Source organism: Falco punctatus, assembly GCF_963210335.1.
Source record: "Falco punctatus genome assembly, chromosome: 9".
Taxonomy (NCBI): Eukaryota; Metazoa; Chordata; class Aves; order Falconiformes; family Falconidae; genus Falco; species Falco punctatus.
In genome coordinates, this window is record NC_137589.1 from 18,365,827 (window position 1) to 18,384,366 (window position 18,540).

Below are 18,540 nucleotides of genomic sequence, written 5' to 3' on the forward strand. Positions count from 1 at the left end.
TATATGCACAACAGCAAAGTGTTGAACAACATCCAACTGGGAGGGGCTATAAAAGTACAACATTTGAATGAAACCAGCATTCATAATCAATATGAAAATTTGAAAAAAGTTTGCAAAAAAGGAAAACACAGTTCAGGACCTCAAAGTCAACATCTATGCTGAAATACTGAACCAGGATGGTCAAATTTAAAGGCAGTTGCAATTCTTTGCATAATACACTTACCTCCACAGCGACTGGAAAATAAAACCCAGTTCAAAGCACAGGATTTCAGGCTAAAGCAACTGGACATGTCTATGTAGCAATGGCTTCTAAACCAGCTATAACTCATCAAGAAAAGACATAGACTCATTAGAATACCCTTAGTAACTCACTCTTTGCTCACCAGTTTTGAGAAGGCACCGAGGCTGCTAGGACTTAGTAGGAAAAGTAATGATAACATTAACAATGTGCATGAAGAGAAGAGATTTGCTATTTACTGTACCAGCACAAGGCCCAAGGACCATTCAGTTGAAGATGCAGAAAAGCAGAAGCGCTGAAGTAAGCTATGGCCGAGGAGCTGCAAAACTCCATGCTGCAGGATGCAGCTAGAGCTTAAAGCGGCCTCAAAAAGGAACTGGGCAAACTCAGGTGGGACAGGCCTACTGAAGCTCCTCGAAGAGGATTGCAAGGAAAAGAGCGTTTTGTGCTCTCTTCTTAAGCACCTGAACTAGCTACAGGTGGAGACAGTTCGTAGCTCTGATTAACCCAGCACCGCAGTTTTCCAGTGAAAGGCAGAGACAGCACCGCCGTTCGTACCCGCCCTCCCAGCCGCGGAGCCCGCAGCGCCTGGTGCAGTGGGCGCAGATGTATTATGACCGCGGGTCTTCAAAGGACGCAGTTTCTACAAGCGACACAAACCCCAGTGCTCCGTGAGCCGGGCACGGCTGGTTTTGCCCTCCCAGAGCAACAGCCCCCCGCCCCGGGGCTACCGACGGCGGCAGGCAGCAGCGGCCTGCGGCTCCCAGAGCCACGGAGCAGCGCAGTGCCGAAGCCCTTAAAAACAACCTCCAGACCCACCTCAGTGGGGTTTTGTTGTTTGGTCGGGGATTATCACTTTTTTTTCCCCCGCTCTGTGCAATTACTGTTCGATATAGTGATGCAGACAGAAGCTACATACGTCACAGAAACATTAACAGCCGAGAAAGAGCAAGGGTGGGGGCTTAGCACTTAGCTCTTCGAGAAGGGACAATTAGTACCGGTGGAGATGAGCTCAACAAGAATGTAAATAAGGAGCCTTCTGACAAGGACGTGCTAACTGCTAAAAGAAAATAAACCAAGGTAAAATAATTTTGGCAGTAGTAGATCAGTGACCTCCTACTCAAATGGCCCCCACCCCGAGGAAGGTGGACCGCTCACTGGGGGGATCATGCTGGTATAGACAGTGGGCATGTGTTAGTTTAGAGTGGACAATATGGAAGGAATAATCGTTAGCTAGCAGATGTTTTAAGATACAGAACCTAAATAATAAAGACTGCTAATATATGCAAAAATAAACAAGAACTTCAGGTAACTGCCCAAGAAGACGAAAAGTACATCCTGAAGAGGCGCCAGAGGGAGGAGATTCTGACTGTCTGGAAGCCTTACATATATGCATGACTTTGTATAATATCAGACTGCTTGTTGAAATGGTGTTAGGAGAAGCGATCCCCCTTGCACCCGGCGCCGCAATAAACATACCTGCTTCACAGCTCTCCTCGAGCCGTAGAGTTCGATTCCGCACGTCATGTTCCGCACGCTTTCCAACGGCGAAGCGCCGCTTTCCCGCGCTGGCAGCTCCCAGCTGGGCGGCCGTGAGGGGCGGCCGTGAGGGGCGGCCGAGGCCGGGCCGCAGGGACGCTCCCGCCGCTCGAGGGGAGCGCTGGGCACCCCTGGGGTGCTGCCCGCGCTCTGCCGGCCGTTACCTCAGGGGAGCGAGGCGGCGCTGAGGGAGGCCGCCCGCCGCGGCCGCGCTGCGCCCCCGGGTGAGCACGCCATGGCTGGGCGGCCGCAGCTGCTGCCGGCTCCGGGGATCGCTCAGTGTGCCGACGGGACGCTGCGATACAAGATAACCTGCCACAGGTGAGCTGCTGCTCAACTCCGCCCCTGCTGCTCGGGGCCCCGGTGGCACCGTGCGGAGCCGCTCTCGGGCGCCGGCGCCACCTCAGCCCCTTCCCGCCCCGCAGAAGGGGCTGCCCGTCCCCGCGCGGGGCTGCACGCAGCAGCCGGCCCCGGAACGCCGTGCGCGGCAGCAGCGCCCTCGGCTCTGGCAGGGGCACCGCTACCTTCTCACCCCAGCCTTTAAAACTTCTCCAGCCCTTGGCTACTGGCCACCGACAGAGAGGAGCCCACAGCAAGCCCCGGTACCCGTCGGGGCACTGGGCTCTGCCCGCTACGGAGCTGCAGCCCCGTTCCGGCCGCTCCCTCAGTTCAAGGTACTACTGATCTCCCTTATCTCCCCAGGTCTGATTTGGGTTTTGGTTCTTTTACCTCTCCCGTTGTTTATTGCCAATTTAATCTTGGCACCTCAGAGTGCATTGGGGTGTCCGTACCTTGCCAGCGGGTCGCCTCAGGCTTGTTGAGGTGCTATACGCAGCTCCCACAGTACTCAAACGCTGCTGCTGGCAGGTGCACCCGCATACCTTCTGTGCAGAATTAAGCCACAAATAATTAAATTAGTTTCATGTTTATATTTTTTCTATAGTTTCTATAGGAAGCTAACTTTTAACAACAGTCTGCCAGCTCTGCTCCTTCTAAGGGAAAGCTAGGCAATTTGCTCAAAAAAGCGAAGCAAAGTGAACTCGGTTTTTGCACTTTGCTCAAACTTAAGTCTTCTTCCAACATTAATCCATTTCCTCACTGAAATTCCCCATGTAAACCGGGCACATGGGAGGAAGCAGCAACTACCTGTAGACATTCACAGTCCTCCAGGCACTGCACAGTGGAGGATTCACATGTGCTGGGTATGACCGGTTCGTAAGACCAGCCTCGAGCCTTGGTGAGATAAAGATCCCAGCTAGCACCCTACACACTAACTATGCTGAACATAATAGCTCTGTCTTTCGCATGTGAAACAAGATTCATGAACCTGATTTTCCTTTCTAATAATCTGAGATCGATGCACATGCCTTTGGCTGCAGAAAAAAAAAAAAGCTGACTGCTACCCTAGCCCATCCAAGTTCTTTAACACTCCTGGCATCAGCAACACATATTTTCTTGGTTTATATAAGATCAGTAATATCCAAACCCAAGGGATATGCAGGAACTCGATGTTTGGTCTACTGGTAGTAACAGACAAGTAGGTCAGTGCCCATGACACTTTTGAACAGTTCTAATATGCCTATGGTATTGCCACGGTTGGGTGTAGCTGCTTCCCCCCAGTTGTCTTTGTGGTCAAAAGATAAAAGACACCTTTCTCATTCCACAGACCTGCATCAGTGCAGAAACGGGCAGGCAAAAGTTTGCAGTTCAAAAGTTTTGACATACTCCACTTGCAGAAAGGAAGTCAAGTGTCACAGCACAGTTAAATAATGTGCATAGGCATGAACAGGCTCCTCTTCTCAAGGAAAAAAAATTGATGATTCAGTCAAATGGTCTAGGAACTCAAGTGTATAGAAATGGCTCTTTGTTATTTCATTGATTAAGTGTGCACACGTATCAGGAAAACAGTCAAGAGGATTTATTGGGGCTCTAAGGTATACTATTAGATCTGGCTATAGGAGGTCATAGAGGATGCTCCAAGCCTAAGGTGACGTTTTTAAAGTTACTGCTCCAAACTTGATCAACACAAACCTGAACAGCACACAAAGACAAAAATAGTAGCTTGATGATTACTTCCCAAATCCCACACTGACCTTCCAGTCAAAAAATGTCCATTTGGTAAGCAACAGGAATTGTCAGCAGAAGAAACAAATATTTTGTTCTTCCTCTTCCCATTCCACCCACACACACCCCAACACACACTCCCCCAACTAAGACAGTTGTACACAGTACACACTAGTACATAGTTCTGGTTGCACAATAGAGAAAGTCGACACAGCCATTTGTGTGGTGCTCGCTATATACCAGTCTGTCATGCTGAAAACCACAGTATTTAAAAGCAAGCTTTTATTCTGTATTTATCTACCTGCAGAACATCATGTGCCTTTAAACAAAGAGCTCTCTTTTTGGTGGTTTATCTGATTATATTAAACTTTATCTATTCCTGATAAATCAAGTTTATTGCAGCAGAGAGTAGTGCAGCAAACTAAAATCCTTTGTAATACCACAGTTTGATGCTGTACATCTATTAAGGTTATTAGTAGTAACTCCCATAAAGTGCCAAAGGAGACAAGTCATTATGCTTATCAGGGCTCACCGCTTCTATCCTGGTGCAGCATAACAGTGTTCTTCAATTTTCCCCTGGAACACAAGGGACAAACTTCTGCTATACGTGTAGTTGAAACAGCCTGTGTAGTTTTGTCATGCAAGTTCATTCTTCAGCCCTGTACTAACGTGACATGTGCAAGAAGTTCAGTACACAACCGCACTGCTATGACAATGACAAGTTCTCCTTTAGTAACAGTGATGGAGATGAATGTAAGTTTGACGAGCAACTAGCATTCTCCAGTGATAATTCTTAACCTTTATCAAAATGCTAACGTAATTATCAAATAAAAATACTTTCTTTAAAGATTTTTTATATTCGTAAAATGCTCCTATCGCAGCCCAAACTACTACTATCCCTCAACTCCTTGCATTACTCTTTTAAAAGTGGTATGCAAGCTTTCCTGATTCATTGGAAATTTGACGAGGAAGGCCTGAGGCTTTCTTCATTAACACCATGGCTATTCTAGCTAAGCATAGAGTGGAAGGGATTTCTTTTTTCCTTTCCTCATACGATGCACAGCATCAAATATTATATGCAAAATGATACTGGGTCCAAGAAAGAGAAAGCAGTTCCTGCTGCCCACCTTTTCCCAGCCAGAGGAAACACTTAACTGTGCGCAGCTTCTGCAGAGATCCTTCACATGGCTTTTACGGCTGTGAACAGAACGAACGGCAACATAAGCGTTCCAGAAAGTATTGACCTGCTTGATAAAGTAATGAAATGGCTAGTAATTCTTCTAGTACTACAGAAAAGTCTTTTACCTTGTTAGCTAGATAATGTCAGTTTTGCAATAGGGCACCTGTCTCACTGCCCAGAATAAGCTAACACACACCTGTAAGCCCATCAGGAGCATTTAGCAAGTACGATCACGCTCTGTAGGACCCAACTCCATTTCTGGCAGAGGTGAATAAAACCAAGGCCAAAACTACAGAAAGATGTCTTGGGCAAATGCTGTCATGAGGAAAGTGACCCCAGCCCTGCTCTGCCAGGGTTTTTTTAACATGACATTCAACCAACAATTCAAGACTCCCCACTCTCACCCTCTCAGTGCTTACTAACGTCCACTAATGCTCCAAGAGAGTAAGAAAAGTGTCTTGGCTGATGCTGATGATACCAAAATGGCACAGAATTACCAGAATTACTTCCCATAAAAGACCCTTAACTCTTAATTTTGAACATAAAACAAGACAGCACATAAACCAAAACACAGCGCGCTATTTCAGTTTACATTTTGGGCATTCCAAACAAGACAAGACAACGACCAAAAGGAAACATAGAAGTTTTAGCTTCCCAAACCTTAAAACAAAATGAACAGTATTCAGCCAAGTATAACATACCAGACAGGGGCTGCTACCCCTTTTCAGAAGGCGTCCCTTCTCATAACCCTGCGAGGATGGCGTCTCGTCTTCATCTTAAGGGGTAAATTCAACCAAGTTTAAACCAAAGAACAAATATAAATACCTTTTATGTTAAGCAGAAGTCCTTGTCCGCCTGTGTGAGAAACCGAGGGGTAGGGGAGCCTCGCTGACCCAAGATCCAGTCGGGAGCCCCCCGAGAGTCCCCAGGCCCCCTGGATTCCAGCACCAGCGGAGAGTTCTCCTGCCTGGCTCGCCAAAATGATGCCAAAATGGCACAGAGTAACTGCTCAGAGATGAATTTTTGTCTTTAAGCAGCCAAGGTATTTATTTCGTGCAACGTTGGGGAGCTAGCTGGTTTGCACTGGACAAACTAGCTCCAAAGTTTTCAGTGAAAAAGTGAGGTAATTTATACAGTTTTCATGAGAGGTTACATCTTTACATACATTTTCATTTAATTTTGATATCTAATCATCATATTCATAATAGGCAGGGTTTAGGCGGAGCTTGAGGCGGATTCTTCTAGAATCTTCCTTTGGGAGACTTCTGGGTGGTCGTTCCATTCTTCAGCCGCACTTCTGGGGGTCACTCAATCTTCTTTTTCGCTTGAACTTTTCAACGTTCTTTGTTCAATGACCTAGTTTCTGGAGCTTACACAAAACCTCCTGACTCATGGCCTTCTTATCTCCTTCAAATGCCCACCTGATCTTTATTTATGACTGCTAGATTGCTCAGAGTATATTCCTCGGGTCTCTTACTTTAGTACAGGCTGCCTCTGTTACAGCTCAACATAAACAGAGCATCTCCCAGAGCACGGTACCAAACCTATCCTAACTAATCCTTTAAAATCTTGCTCTGTTTCACTGGAGAAACTTTTGCAGCAATATGAAGCGACTGCCACAGCAGTTTTAGTCAACAATAGCTGCATGTCAAAGATAAAGGGCATCCAAGTTCTCTAGCAAAACCTAAATTGGGCACCAAAAATTGACAAGCGTTCAGTAACTATCGCTTGGATTCTGTCTCAGAGCCCCTCATCTACAGAATAAGGCTATTACTCATCTTTCATATTAGAGATCAATGAAAAATCCAATACAGCACAAATCAGAGAAAACCCCATAGGGAAATTAAATACATATATATATAGTGCAAGGTTTAGATGATAATGCAATAGATCAAACTTAGACCTGCACAACTGAACATGAAAATAACCCTGTTATTCAGTGAACACCATCAACTGTGTACACTGAATGAAGAAAAAGTCCCCTAAAAAAGCTAACAGCACTGGCTCATGTAATAATAAGCTAGGGGAAAAAGGAAGGCAGCTTTACATTAGCCACTTCCTAATTTTTGAAAATTTGCCTTTGCAACCTTGGTGTCTCATAATTTAAAAACAGTGTTTTAATATTACCTGGTAAAATGAAGGCATAATATTTTAATTTTTTTTCCTTATTCTTTTCTCCTTTTCTTTCTTCCATGCATAGTAGGATTAAGCTGCTTTAGTATTTGTTGATTTCTTGCTTTTCACAGGAGGGAGAATGTCCCAGCCAGGTAACAAATGTTGGGAAAGATAGGAAATGGGCTGCATATAAAGAAATTACTAGAGGTTACAACTGCATGAGAAAGCTGTAGAAACACGGTGTTAAGAACAAAGAATGATTTTAACTGTACTGTGTTGTATTACATCCACCCTCTACTGCTAGTACGGAAACTGCATGTAATACAGTTTATTACAATGAATTAATCTCCTCACTCTTCAAGTGAGGTCTTGGTATCCTGGCTGTCCTTTTGATTTAATGCATGCAAAAGTTACCTTCTAACTGAAGAAATATGCATGATGCAAGCATCCATACACACTGACCAACAGAGGTTTTCATTCAAGTCTTTTATTATAGCTTGAATTTTTTCACTGCATTTAAAAATCTAAAAAAAATAAATATTTGTTTCACAGCTGCAAGTCACATATGCATTAACACCACAAAATCTGGGATTTAACCAGAGAAAGGAAGTCAAATCCAAAAGTATCCAGCTAAGCACAGTTGTCTCAGGGCAATTATACTAAAAATAAAATCTTAAGAAAAGGGGAGGGGGTGTTAAAGAGTTATTTCAAATGCATTTATCTGGAAAAAAGGTGAAAATTCTATTAGAAACCATAAACTATGCTTTCAGCATTTAAAAATAAACATATAACCTCTTGACAGCAATAATTGTCTGGTGCATTTTTTTTTAAGCTGTATTCTTGACACATGGCTGCAGAGGTTTCAAAGGATAAATTAACCTCTTCTATAATTGCATCCACTTAATTACAGAACCAGTCCTTAAAAATAAAACAGTGTATTAAGTCAGCTTGTCCATCCACATATTAAAAATGCCATTGTATGCAGTTTTTTACCGGCACTAAGTGACTGCTTCATGGATTGTACATTGTGAAGATGAATGTCTCTTAAACAATCACTTTCATTATTAAGGTTCTTAAAACAAACCAGAAAAATATATATATCTTCAGAAATCAGAGTAGTCACTTCTTTTGTTAAAAGCCGTAAAATAAGCTCATGTTCAATTACAAGCAATAGAAACCATACTGCTATCGGAACATAATTATTTATCACAAAAATTTATTATTTACAAAATGAAAAGTTACCAAGTGAATTTATCAGGGAAAAAGTTAAATGTTCTTACTAAGTGATCTGAAAAACTTAAGCAAGTCTCCCATGCACTCACACGCCAAATTGTTTGCATAAAGTGAAATGTTAATTCATGTTAGTGAAACTTGACTCCCATTCACAATACTCTCATTTTTATTGTAAGATGGCAAAATCCACATGGTTCTGTACAAGAAGGTATGTATTAAGACAGTTCCTCATTTTTATAAATGTTTTTTGGCTCCCATGAATATTCGTACCACTGAACATTTCTGCAAATTATCAGTTATATTATCAACCCATCACTTAATCCACTGAATTTACCACCACAAGAAAGACACAAAAAGTTAGTTTAATGATCCCACATTACACAGAACTCTCATTTCTGAAGTTATACTAAACTGAAACCTTCGTAGTGATCTATAGCCTGGATCAACTTAGACTTCAGAGTTTCTTTATCTGTGTATTTTGGAAGATCAAGAAGATTAAAGCAAGTGTGAGCTACCGGAAGATAACCTTCTCCGCCTCCTGTCGGCTGGATGACTAGTTTAAGACACTTCATTCCAAGAATTGGAATACGATCACTGCCTGTCAGAAACACTGCCAAGAAAAAACAAACAAAGTCTTGAAAGTAAAGACTAATACTGTATGTGTCATATACACAGTTCTAATCACTATTTGCATTTTTTAATTATTCCAGCAATGGTCAGCTTTTCACACTGAAGTTGTTCTGGTAAAGTTTGAGAAACGGGGAATAACGAGACTTAACCCGATCTCCAGCTTACAAGCTTACACATGTAAGTGTAAGTAAGTAAACTCTTGACTGTAACACAAGTAATACATAAAGGGAAACACTTCATTTTAGCATATGAAACCAAACAGTCCTGAAAAGAAGGGAGGGAAGGGGGGCTGAGAGAATAAGCAGTTATTAAACATTCTTTTTTATATTGTAAAATATAATATATTTTTGTATATATACAAATTTATTATATATTTATATATAATATATAAAATTATAAAATATAATATTATATATTAAAAATGTAGCTATAACACCAGGATTCGTTATTTAAAATCCATTGGCTAGACCTTTACTGAGCATTTGCAAGCATCTTGCAAATATGCAGAATTAGTTTGTTGGAATTGGAAACTAATCTAAAGTTTATTCGCAGGATACTTCAATAACCTTTTTTTTTCCCCTGTTCACTTCCACTCATATCAGTACCTTGACATATTTACAGTCAGTTATAACTGCAAAATTTCATCCTATTTGCAATGAAAAAAATGGAGAATGTGAAACATGTTAAAACACAGAAAAAAATTCCTACTTATCAGATAAATTACGCTAGCGGTTTAGTTTGTAGGGTCCTTCTGGGTTTGGGTTTTCTTCTTTCTTTTATGTTTTTAATGCTGCTCTGGTCTATTGTAATCTTGTAACTGCCCACCTCCTAGAATTACTCAAGACAACGCCAGTAAAATCAGCAACAAGCTCACAATCAATTTTTTTCTACTATGATTTTTTTTCTCCTAAATAAAGTTAACCACATCACTACAGACAAATACTTACACTGCCCTCTTATAGCCAGAGCCTGAAATAGTGATCCTGCTGAGTGAGCAACTCAGTGAAGTCATTTCAAATACTTACGCAAGAACTGTTTCTTCTTCTCCAAAGACAACTCATGAAAAACCTCCCAGAATATTTTAATTGTAGGATGGTCTGCCCAGTATTCTCCTTTATATTCTGTATTCTAAAATGAGCAGGAAATCAGGTTACTGTTTGCACATAGAACTAGTAGGATAATCCGACATTAAAGTAAAATGAATGCAGTTTGTGTAAAGGGATACTGCAAGTGACATATTACTGTTTTCCGTGTCAATTTTCTTCAGCTGTTCAGTCAGACTTCAACTATAGGGACAGATGCACATACTCCAAAGCACCTTCAATCCCAATAAAGTCGAGTAAAAGTCTCACAATGAGTTTTGGCAATCAGTAATATTTACTTTTTTAACTGTGTGCATTTTATTTGCTTTCCCCCTTCTAACATAAAACATTGTATACAGCTGCCTTTTGTTTCTGTGGATTTTTGTTCCTCTCTCTTCTCCTAAGACTGATTTCCTTTAGAAATTAGATGGAAAAACTTTAAGCAGGGAAGCAAATGGTATTTTAGTGTCTTTGTTCACTGACACCTTAAAAGAAGTTCCTCACTCATACAGTCAATATAATCAAGGCTGGACATCACATTAGTTAAAACAGAACTCAAAAGGACACTTCAAGATTTTGGGTTTGTATCTTGAAATTAAAAATGTATGATACAAATAGCTAATTATGGTTCTTACCTTCTCCAGTTCTTTCCAATCATAGTTTGTGTTCCCAATCACCATTGCCTGCAACTCGCTGGGCTGGAAGAGCTGAAGAACTTTACCTCCACATACTTTGTGGAAGCCAGCATGGAATGCACTGAATAAGGAAGCCACAGATTTATTGAAGATGTAATCTACATATGCATCTACAAAATCTTGCCTGTACAAAGAAGAAAAAACAAATTATGTTGAGAGAAAAAAAAAAAAAGCAGCATGTGCCCATCACCCTTCTACCAATAAAATGGCAGCCATTTCTGCACAGAACACAGCGGAGAAACGTAAGCAAAAACGATCCTAATATATTCTCTGCTTCATGTTACAACCACAGTGAAGATAACCCCAGTGAAAATAGCACATAAACGTGTTTCCCCACCATGCCTTCCAAGACAGTCTGTAATGTGCAACAGAAAACCAGTAACATGAGCATTATTTATTTCAGGCACTATAAACATTTCTGATTTGTGTGCATTGCAGTGAGTTGGACTGAATGGCAACAAGCTTAAAGGCTTGAATGACATGCACTGTCCTGGAACCGCTGTTGGATTTTTTTTAATTAAAGATTACCACATTTGCACTAAAAATGCAAATCAACTTCAAATGGACATTTGAGTCCTCCACAGTACAAAGATCAGTACAAAGGAGCTGGGATACTGAAAAACAGATGGCCCGTTATCTGTGCTCCGTACAAGCAGTTTTCATATCTTGCTGGAAACACCTTCACATTGTTTAGGGGGAAAACTAATATTCCTCAATGTGATACAGGATTTATGATTATGGAGGGTTTAATTACCATTTTAATCAATCCTAGTTATCACTGTTCGTTTGTACATTGGCAGAGTGACTTCCATTATAGATTATAATTATCCTACCAACATACATTCTCTGTGGAAACCTACTGTATTTGAATCACATCCACTGTATGTGAATATCATCACCAGAACTTCAAAACTACTATGTTTAAGATGAAGTATCACAAATCGTCATCTATAAGCCAAGGATTTTTAATTTTTTTTAAAGAAGTGTGACAGGTATAGGTGGTGATTACAGTTGCTAATGGCAGAATAAGTCAGGAGGATAAAAATCACTCTGCTGTGGGAGGTACTGTCACTGCACATGGCTGTGTGTGGGCTTATGATACCCTCAGAATCTTCTATCACTTTTTTCCTCTACAACAGACCTAGTTACAGAAAATGTTGCCCAAAACATCTGCCCTCTAGGAACACACCTAGAGGTACATTTTCTCCCTCGTTCCTACCATGGACAGCCTAGATGCATTCTGTTCTCGTAACAGTATTATGCCCTTTCCATTAGAGTCTCCCTTTACTCTGGAAAAAAGTAAAAGCACAGAGCATTCACAAAGATTAAAGAACAGAAAGGAATATACGAGAAAAAGGGGCAGAGAAAAATAGGAAAATGGTAGTATTCTGCAAAAAGGGACATAAGCACCACCAGAGATAGAGATAGATGTATTCTGCCTATCCTCCAGGAGCAGAAAGGGAACAAAGGGTAGGAGAGGCTGCTTTTGTAAACAGAAGTAACAGAATCCTTGACTAGGGAAAAAAACTCACCCCTCACTTTCCTGACAATAACACTATATAACATTACAATGATTTATCCACTCTACAAAGGGAAGACTCCTCTGAAATAATATTTCATATATTAATAGTTGCCATACAATGGCATCTAGGTTGAAGTTTTCATTGTTATTCACTGAACTCCAATTATACACAGAGTTCTGCAGAAACACAACCATTTTGAATCTTATAAAATTAAAGACCATGTAATCAAAATGGGCCCTAAAGTGCATCAAAGTACTTTTAAGTTCAAAGTGAAAAATAAGTATTACACATTCTGAGTAAAATTAGATAGCCTGTCCACAGCTGGGAAATCCTTAAATAAAGAATAACAGAACGGTTTGGGTTGGAGGGGATCTTTGAAGAGCATCTAGCTCCAACCCCCCCGCCATGGGCAGGGACACCTCCCACTAGAGCAGGTTGCTCAAAGCCCCATCCAGCCTGGCCTTGAGCACTGCCAGGGATGGGGCATCCATGAATTCTCTGGGCAGCCCGCGCCAGTATCAATAAGATACAATAGCTATTTTAAAGATACACAAGAACAGCTTGGAAAAACAACCAAAGAGTTTTGCCTTCAGCATTAGTGTCACAGCTTGGCAAAGGATATTTACAGCAGTCCAGTTACATTCCCAAGGGAGACTGCAACACTGAACTACCCTGTAACCCATGAAACTCACCTATTTTGTTTCACTACAGCAATGTCAGCACCATTTGGAACAAGTTCTTTAATTTCTGTTGTACCAAAATTTTCCACAGTGATCTATTTAAAACAAACAAAACCAGTATGTCTTATTTACCATGTAGAGTATTTCTTCCCACCACATAGTTAACAGTAACATGAACAGCAGACACAGATGCTAAAAAGTCATGGAAATCAGCAGCTGATGCTTTTTCTCAAACACTCCAGAGGCAGCTATAATAGATGGTATGAGCTTGACAAAAAATGCTCCAAACACTATATAAAACTTACAGTAAAATTAAGACAAAATGCTTCTTCTATGTCATCCTCTGGATAATCCAGTAACTGTTGCATTCCCCTGCAAAATAAGTTACAAAGTACTTGGTACCAGTGGAAAGAAAGACAAACTTATTTTACTGAAGTGTTCTTTACACTTTGATAATTCAAGTTTAAAAAAAAAAGTAATACTCTTCCTACTGTTCTTTCATTTATGAGCTCATTGACTTGCACCTTGTACAGTGTTGGGAAATCTCAAGCAATTGTTTTGCTATTACTTGTAGTGTTATTTCCTTCTGATTATCTTCAGGTGTGAAGAGAGAAGATTCACATTGTACTCTTCAGCTAAGGGATTCCCAAACCAGAGGCAGTAAGAGTTTAATAACCGTTGATGGGCTCTTCCATTAACCTGTTTGATTTCTCCTGAATCTATGAAAACTTCAGCATTTACAACACTGAGATAATCAAACACCCACTTCTGCTTGTTTGAACCTCCTACCTGTTAGTGCCATCCAAATCCCTACTCAAGGGCAGATATTTAGCATGCATTTGTTCCTGAAAAAACTAAAAATGATTCCTTGGTGGACTAAATGAGCCCTTCAGAATGAAAACTATGTTCACACTTGGGCATATAAAATTAATGGCTCAAAGGTTTTGAATTTCAAACATTAAATTCCCCCTAAAATTCTTGTAGGGTAATAGAACAGAGACACAAATATTAAAACAAAGCACTTAGAAGCAGACATTTAACTTGCAGCCACCACGTCATTTGAGAAGGAGTACATGCTATTGTTACTCTAAGCCCTTTATACTGTTAGTATGTAAATAAAACAGATCATCTTTATGTTCTTAAAGGAAAATGTTGAATTATAAATTATTTCCCACTAACACTCATGTTTGTTTCTTGCTTACCTGCCAACATCTGGCATCAACTCTTTTAAGTCATCCAGGGAAGGTTTCTTATTCAATAGCTTTTTGTACAAAGCCAAAGGGAAGTGAAGGTCTACAATAGTAAAATTATATATTGCTAGTCCACAGACAACACCAATCAAATGAAACAAGTCACTGTCTTCAAAGGTCTAAGAACAGAAAACAGACAAGATCGTTTAAAATAAAGAAATTATTTTAATCTTGCAGAGTCTAGAAAAAAACGTACAGTGCAATATAATCTGAGTGAGTTTCATTTCTATTTTCTTTAAACACATACACATCCGTAAGTACTGAGGAAAAGAGTATAAAGTTTTAAGCAGCTGAGAGAGACTGAAATCCAGGTAAACAGAACTCTTCCTACTTAAAAAAAAACCCAATAACTGAGATACAGCGTATTTTGTATTACAAGTGATGCATACTGCTGAAAGTACCACATTAAGATTCTGGTTTTGTCAGTGACTTACTGCACTATGCAGTGCTTAAATAAATGTTAGTTTTAAAAAAACCCTGTTCTTGGGAGAAGAATATTGACTCCCTTGGCATTAAGGGCCAGGGCTTAAAACACATCTGTGGAAATGCTAACATTCAGGTAATCGTGATACAGCCACCTAGTCAGTGTTTTTCTCTGAAAGAGGACTAAAAAGTCAATGGTAAAAACTGTCAGGATAGTATGACTAGATAACTGCCTATGAAATGGACCCATAAATGTGACTGAACACAGAAAGACCTGTTCAACATGCCACTTAAATAATTTTCTCTGCCATCCTTATTCACTGATTCTGCTCTTGGAATCGGTTTACTCTGGCTGGCACTTCTTCCTACTAAACTTGTCTGGGTTGGGGATGACTGGTAAGGAATAAGTGAGGAATGGGGAAAACAGAAGGGGAAACTTTTGACCTAACAATGAAAGAAATAAACTTTTTTTGAGAATACTTACATCAGCTTCTCCTCTTGAAATAGAACCACCACAAACTACCATGCTTATACTTTATTAATATAAATATTGTAAGTTAAAAGAAGATTAAGGACTATAGATAACACCCTCCCTACCTTATCAGAGAACCAGATCAGCCTGGACTCTTCATAATACCTGAACATTCCATATTTGGGATCTAGCAACTCCCTCATGATGAGCAAAAAAAATTCTTTGCGAACACCTCCAGCATCAACAGCTTCCTCCCCTACAAAAATAACCTGAAACACACAATTCAGTTCACACTGAATTAAAAACAGATTGTGAAACAAGATTTGTCAAAAAAATATTCTCAGTTACTTGCGCATCAGTGAAAAACACTTTGGGCAATATGTACTTGATAATACCTTGAGTGGCTTCTTGTAATCTACATTCTTTGTTTTCCTTAGGACTTCCACAGCATCCCCTACAATATTGTCTCTCCGTACCATCAATATCAGGCATGGGTTGACAGATTCAAATACTGGCAGAAAGAGCGAAGACAAATTCTGCCTGTGAGCCTGATCAACAGCCATCTGGAAAAAACCAAAGTGCAAGTGTCAGTAGGTAACAAGATTCCTGTCAACATTAAATGTCCATCAGTCTCATCTTAAAAAGTGTAGCAGACATGAATGGCAATAGCTATTATGAGAGCTACTAAATTTGCCCAAGTCTTCTTCATATTCCTTTTAGCTTAGGAAATATTTAATTCCAGGAAATTATTATAAACCCTGTACTATGGGTTGTTAACACCTAAAAAAAGCCATCTCATTAATGGAAGGAAAAGAAGTTCCTTAAGACATTTGTGCAATTATTAAATAACCTAATTTCAACGAGGTCCAAACCTCAAAAACCTCCTAGCTCCTATCATATACATACCCTGAAATTAAAACTACATCCCTCATTCTTATGAGGATTACACAGATTTAAAAATAAAATAAAAAACCCACAGCAACCCCCAAGACCACCAACTAGAAAACCAAAAACGTAACATTAAAACCTGAGACTCTTACCTGCATCTGTATGACTGCATCTGTTTGTAGGAGAGTTGTCTTTGCCTGGGCATCAAATACAAATGGGTACGTGCAAATTGTAACAGGAATATCCGTTAACTAGAATGAAAAGAACCATGTCTTACTTCTGCTTTTTTAAAACACAATTACCGTTAAAGAAGCCATTGCAGTAATATTCATTTAATACATCTCTTTTACTGGAAAGAGAAAGAATTCTTTAATCATCATCAACACACGACCAAAGCATCTTAGGAAAATTAAGTAAATGTTCAATAGTTTAGTACTTAAAAAAAAGACCAGAACCACCAAACCAAACAAACCACAGCAAAACACAAACAATACGCTCACTTAGTATATTTTAATTTCAGAACTTTTATTACAGCTAGTAGATATAAAAGTAGTCCTTGATTTCAAACGCTGCTCTAAATTTGCAATACAAAAAATTACGTATTTTTGCCCCACAAAAACTTTTTCAGATTACAGCCATACTACCTTAAATATTTAGTCCCAATAGAACACAGACGACAACCCTTGACACTCATATTTCTGATTTCCTTACATTCTGCAAAAGAAATCACACTGCAACCAAATCTTACCTCAGTTAATCCATGGTTGACATCCTATGACAGCATTTGCACAAACGTAGCAATAATTAAGATGAAAAAGCAGCATTAGTGTCTGCATTAATTATTCATCTATGATGTAGAATTAAAAATACTTATGTACAGCTTCCCTCCCCCCACAAGAGAATATTTACTGAGAAATAAGTATCAATCTTAAACATTCTAATTAATGTACTAAATAGAATCCATGCCTTTCAACGCCCTATATATCAGTCTTTAAAAAACAGTGACTTAAAATAATCACATTTTCTTGGATGCAAAAAAGGAAACATTTTAAATGTTTACTTCCATACACTAATAAATATTTGCTTTTACCTATGTATTTTCATTCTCAAATGACTGTAGCATGTCAAATTAAACAGTAAACATTTTTAATGAGAAAAAAATTAAAAATACAGAACCTCATCACTTTATGATAAAGTCTCAAGAATCATTTGGGTTCATGATAAGATATGATATGGAAAAAGCAATGGACTCTTGAAATTTGAGATGGACCAGACAGACCAACACATACAGCCAGGACTCTGGAGGCTTCCACAACAAGCTAGATCAACTTAAATCCAGAATTACTATTTTGTTTCTTAGCCATGTTAGCCTCCTTATCCTCCACTGAAAACTAAGTTCATTTCCACCTATCAGGCAGAAAAAGAATAAAAGGTAATGGCAAACTAATAAATTCTATTTTTTTATATATGTCTTTTTATATATATATATATATATATATAAACTCAGAAGTCAAATATGTAGACATCCATGACTCACAAAAAGCCGTGGCCAGAATACTTTGCTTTCTATCTGTATGCCCAGTTCCTACAGGAAACATCAGATTTGAGTGTCCTACTCGTCACAGTTACATTTATGCAATTTTGTACTCTGACTGTATCTACCATTATTTATTCCTAATTCAAATGTTTTTTCTCAACTCCTTTAAGGCATATCTAAAGAACACCCCTTCAAATCAACTGTTCATTATTTAGTACCGTCAGTTTCTCCCCACTCATTTTTCCGTTGCTGAAAAAATAAAGTTTTTTCTTCCAAGTTTCTCTCTGAGAATACTCTGAATACTTCTCTTTTCTGCTATATTTTCCTCTCCACGTTTCAATTAGGGAACTGAGCAAACATTTTTGCCTCAAGTTATGACAATATAAATTACACTAGCAAAAGAAATTTTGATTCATATTACTGATTCAATAGACAAGCATCACTGGAAACTAGTGGATACGAAGGCAGGAAAAGACCATCAAAAGCATTTACGAAGGAGATCTGACTTAAGGCCATGGAATTTCTTTCAGTCCTATAATAAACCAAAATAAATTTTTCTGCTGAACTTGAAACTGCACAAATGTACGACAAAATCATGACGACTAAAGGGAAATTCAGTATCTGGTATTTTCATCCTTAATATCAAGTCCAATCTTCTGATTTAATTAACAAACTGAGATTAAAACTTTCATTACAGTGCAATTTTCCAGCTCTCATTGTCCCCACATTCAGTGTTGTCTTCTCTGATCATAATATATGCAGTCTGGGTTTGTTTACATCCATTTAAAGCACAGTTGCAACAGTCAGAGTCTTTTAAATTCTACCCTTCGCTGGTGCACCCTTCCCCATTCCAAGCATACAAACTGCCTCTGATTCCAAGGCCCCACAATGCTCATCCCTGGCTCCTGCACCTCACCCAGCAGAGCACCCCTCGCAGCCGCCGACACCAGCCTACAGCACACACCGGGGACTTTTTCAGACAAGCTTGGCT

The 18,540-nt window shown here is 39.6% G+C and overlaps 2 protein-coding genes across 4 annotated transcripts in view; both read right to left on the reverse strand.

Moving 5' to 3' along the window:
• DNAJC12 (DnaJ heat shock protein family (Hsp40) member C12) overlaps positions 1–2,196 on the reverse strand; it is a 40,120-nt gene extending 37,924 nt beyond the window's left edge. The window contains exon 1 of the mRNA XM_080401381.1: positions 1,718–2,196. Within this exon, the coding sequence (XP_080257507.1) occupies positions 1,718–1,765 (48 nt within the window). The 5' untranslated portion in view covers positions 1,766–2,196. The remainder of the gene's footprint in view (positions 1–1,717) is intronic.
• A 3,384-nt stretch (positions 2,197–5,580) lies between these two features.
• HERC4 (HECT and RLD domain containing E3 ubiquitin protein ligase 4) overlaps positions 5,581–18,540 on the reverse strand; it is a 37,567-nt gene continuing 24,607 nt past the window's right edge. For 2 of the 3 annotated variants that reach the window (XM_080401292.1, XM_080401291.1), the window contains exons 17-26: positions 16,761–16,784; positions 16,165–16,263; positions 15,520–15,687; positions 15,250–15,393; positions 14,182–14,348; positions 13,285–13,351; positions 12,992–13,074; positions 10,717–10,900; positions 10,025–10,127; positions 5,581–8,979 (exon numbers count right to left, since the gene is read on the reverse strand). In XM_080401292.1, the coding sequence (XP_080257418.1) occupies positions 8,771–8,979; positions 10,025–10,127; positions 10,717–10,900; positions 12,992–13,074; positions 13,285–13,351; positions 14,182–14,348; positions 15,250–15,393; positions 15,520–15,687; positions 16,165–16,263; positions 16,761–16,784 (1,248 nt within the window). In that variant the 3' untranslated portion in view covers positions 5,581–8,770. The remainder of the gene's footprint in view (positions 8,980–10,024; positions 10,128–10,716; positions 10,901–12,991; positions 13,075–13,284; positions 13,352–14,181; positions 14,349–15,249; positions 15,394–15,519; positions 15,688–16,164; positions 16,264–16,760; positions 16,785–18,540) is intronic. The other variant, XM_080401293.1, reaches the window with a different exon arrangement.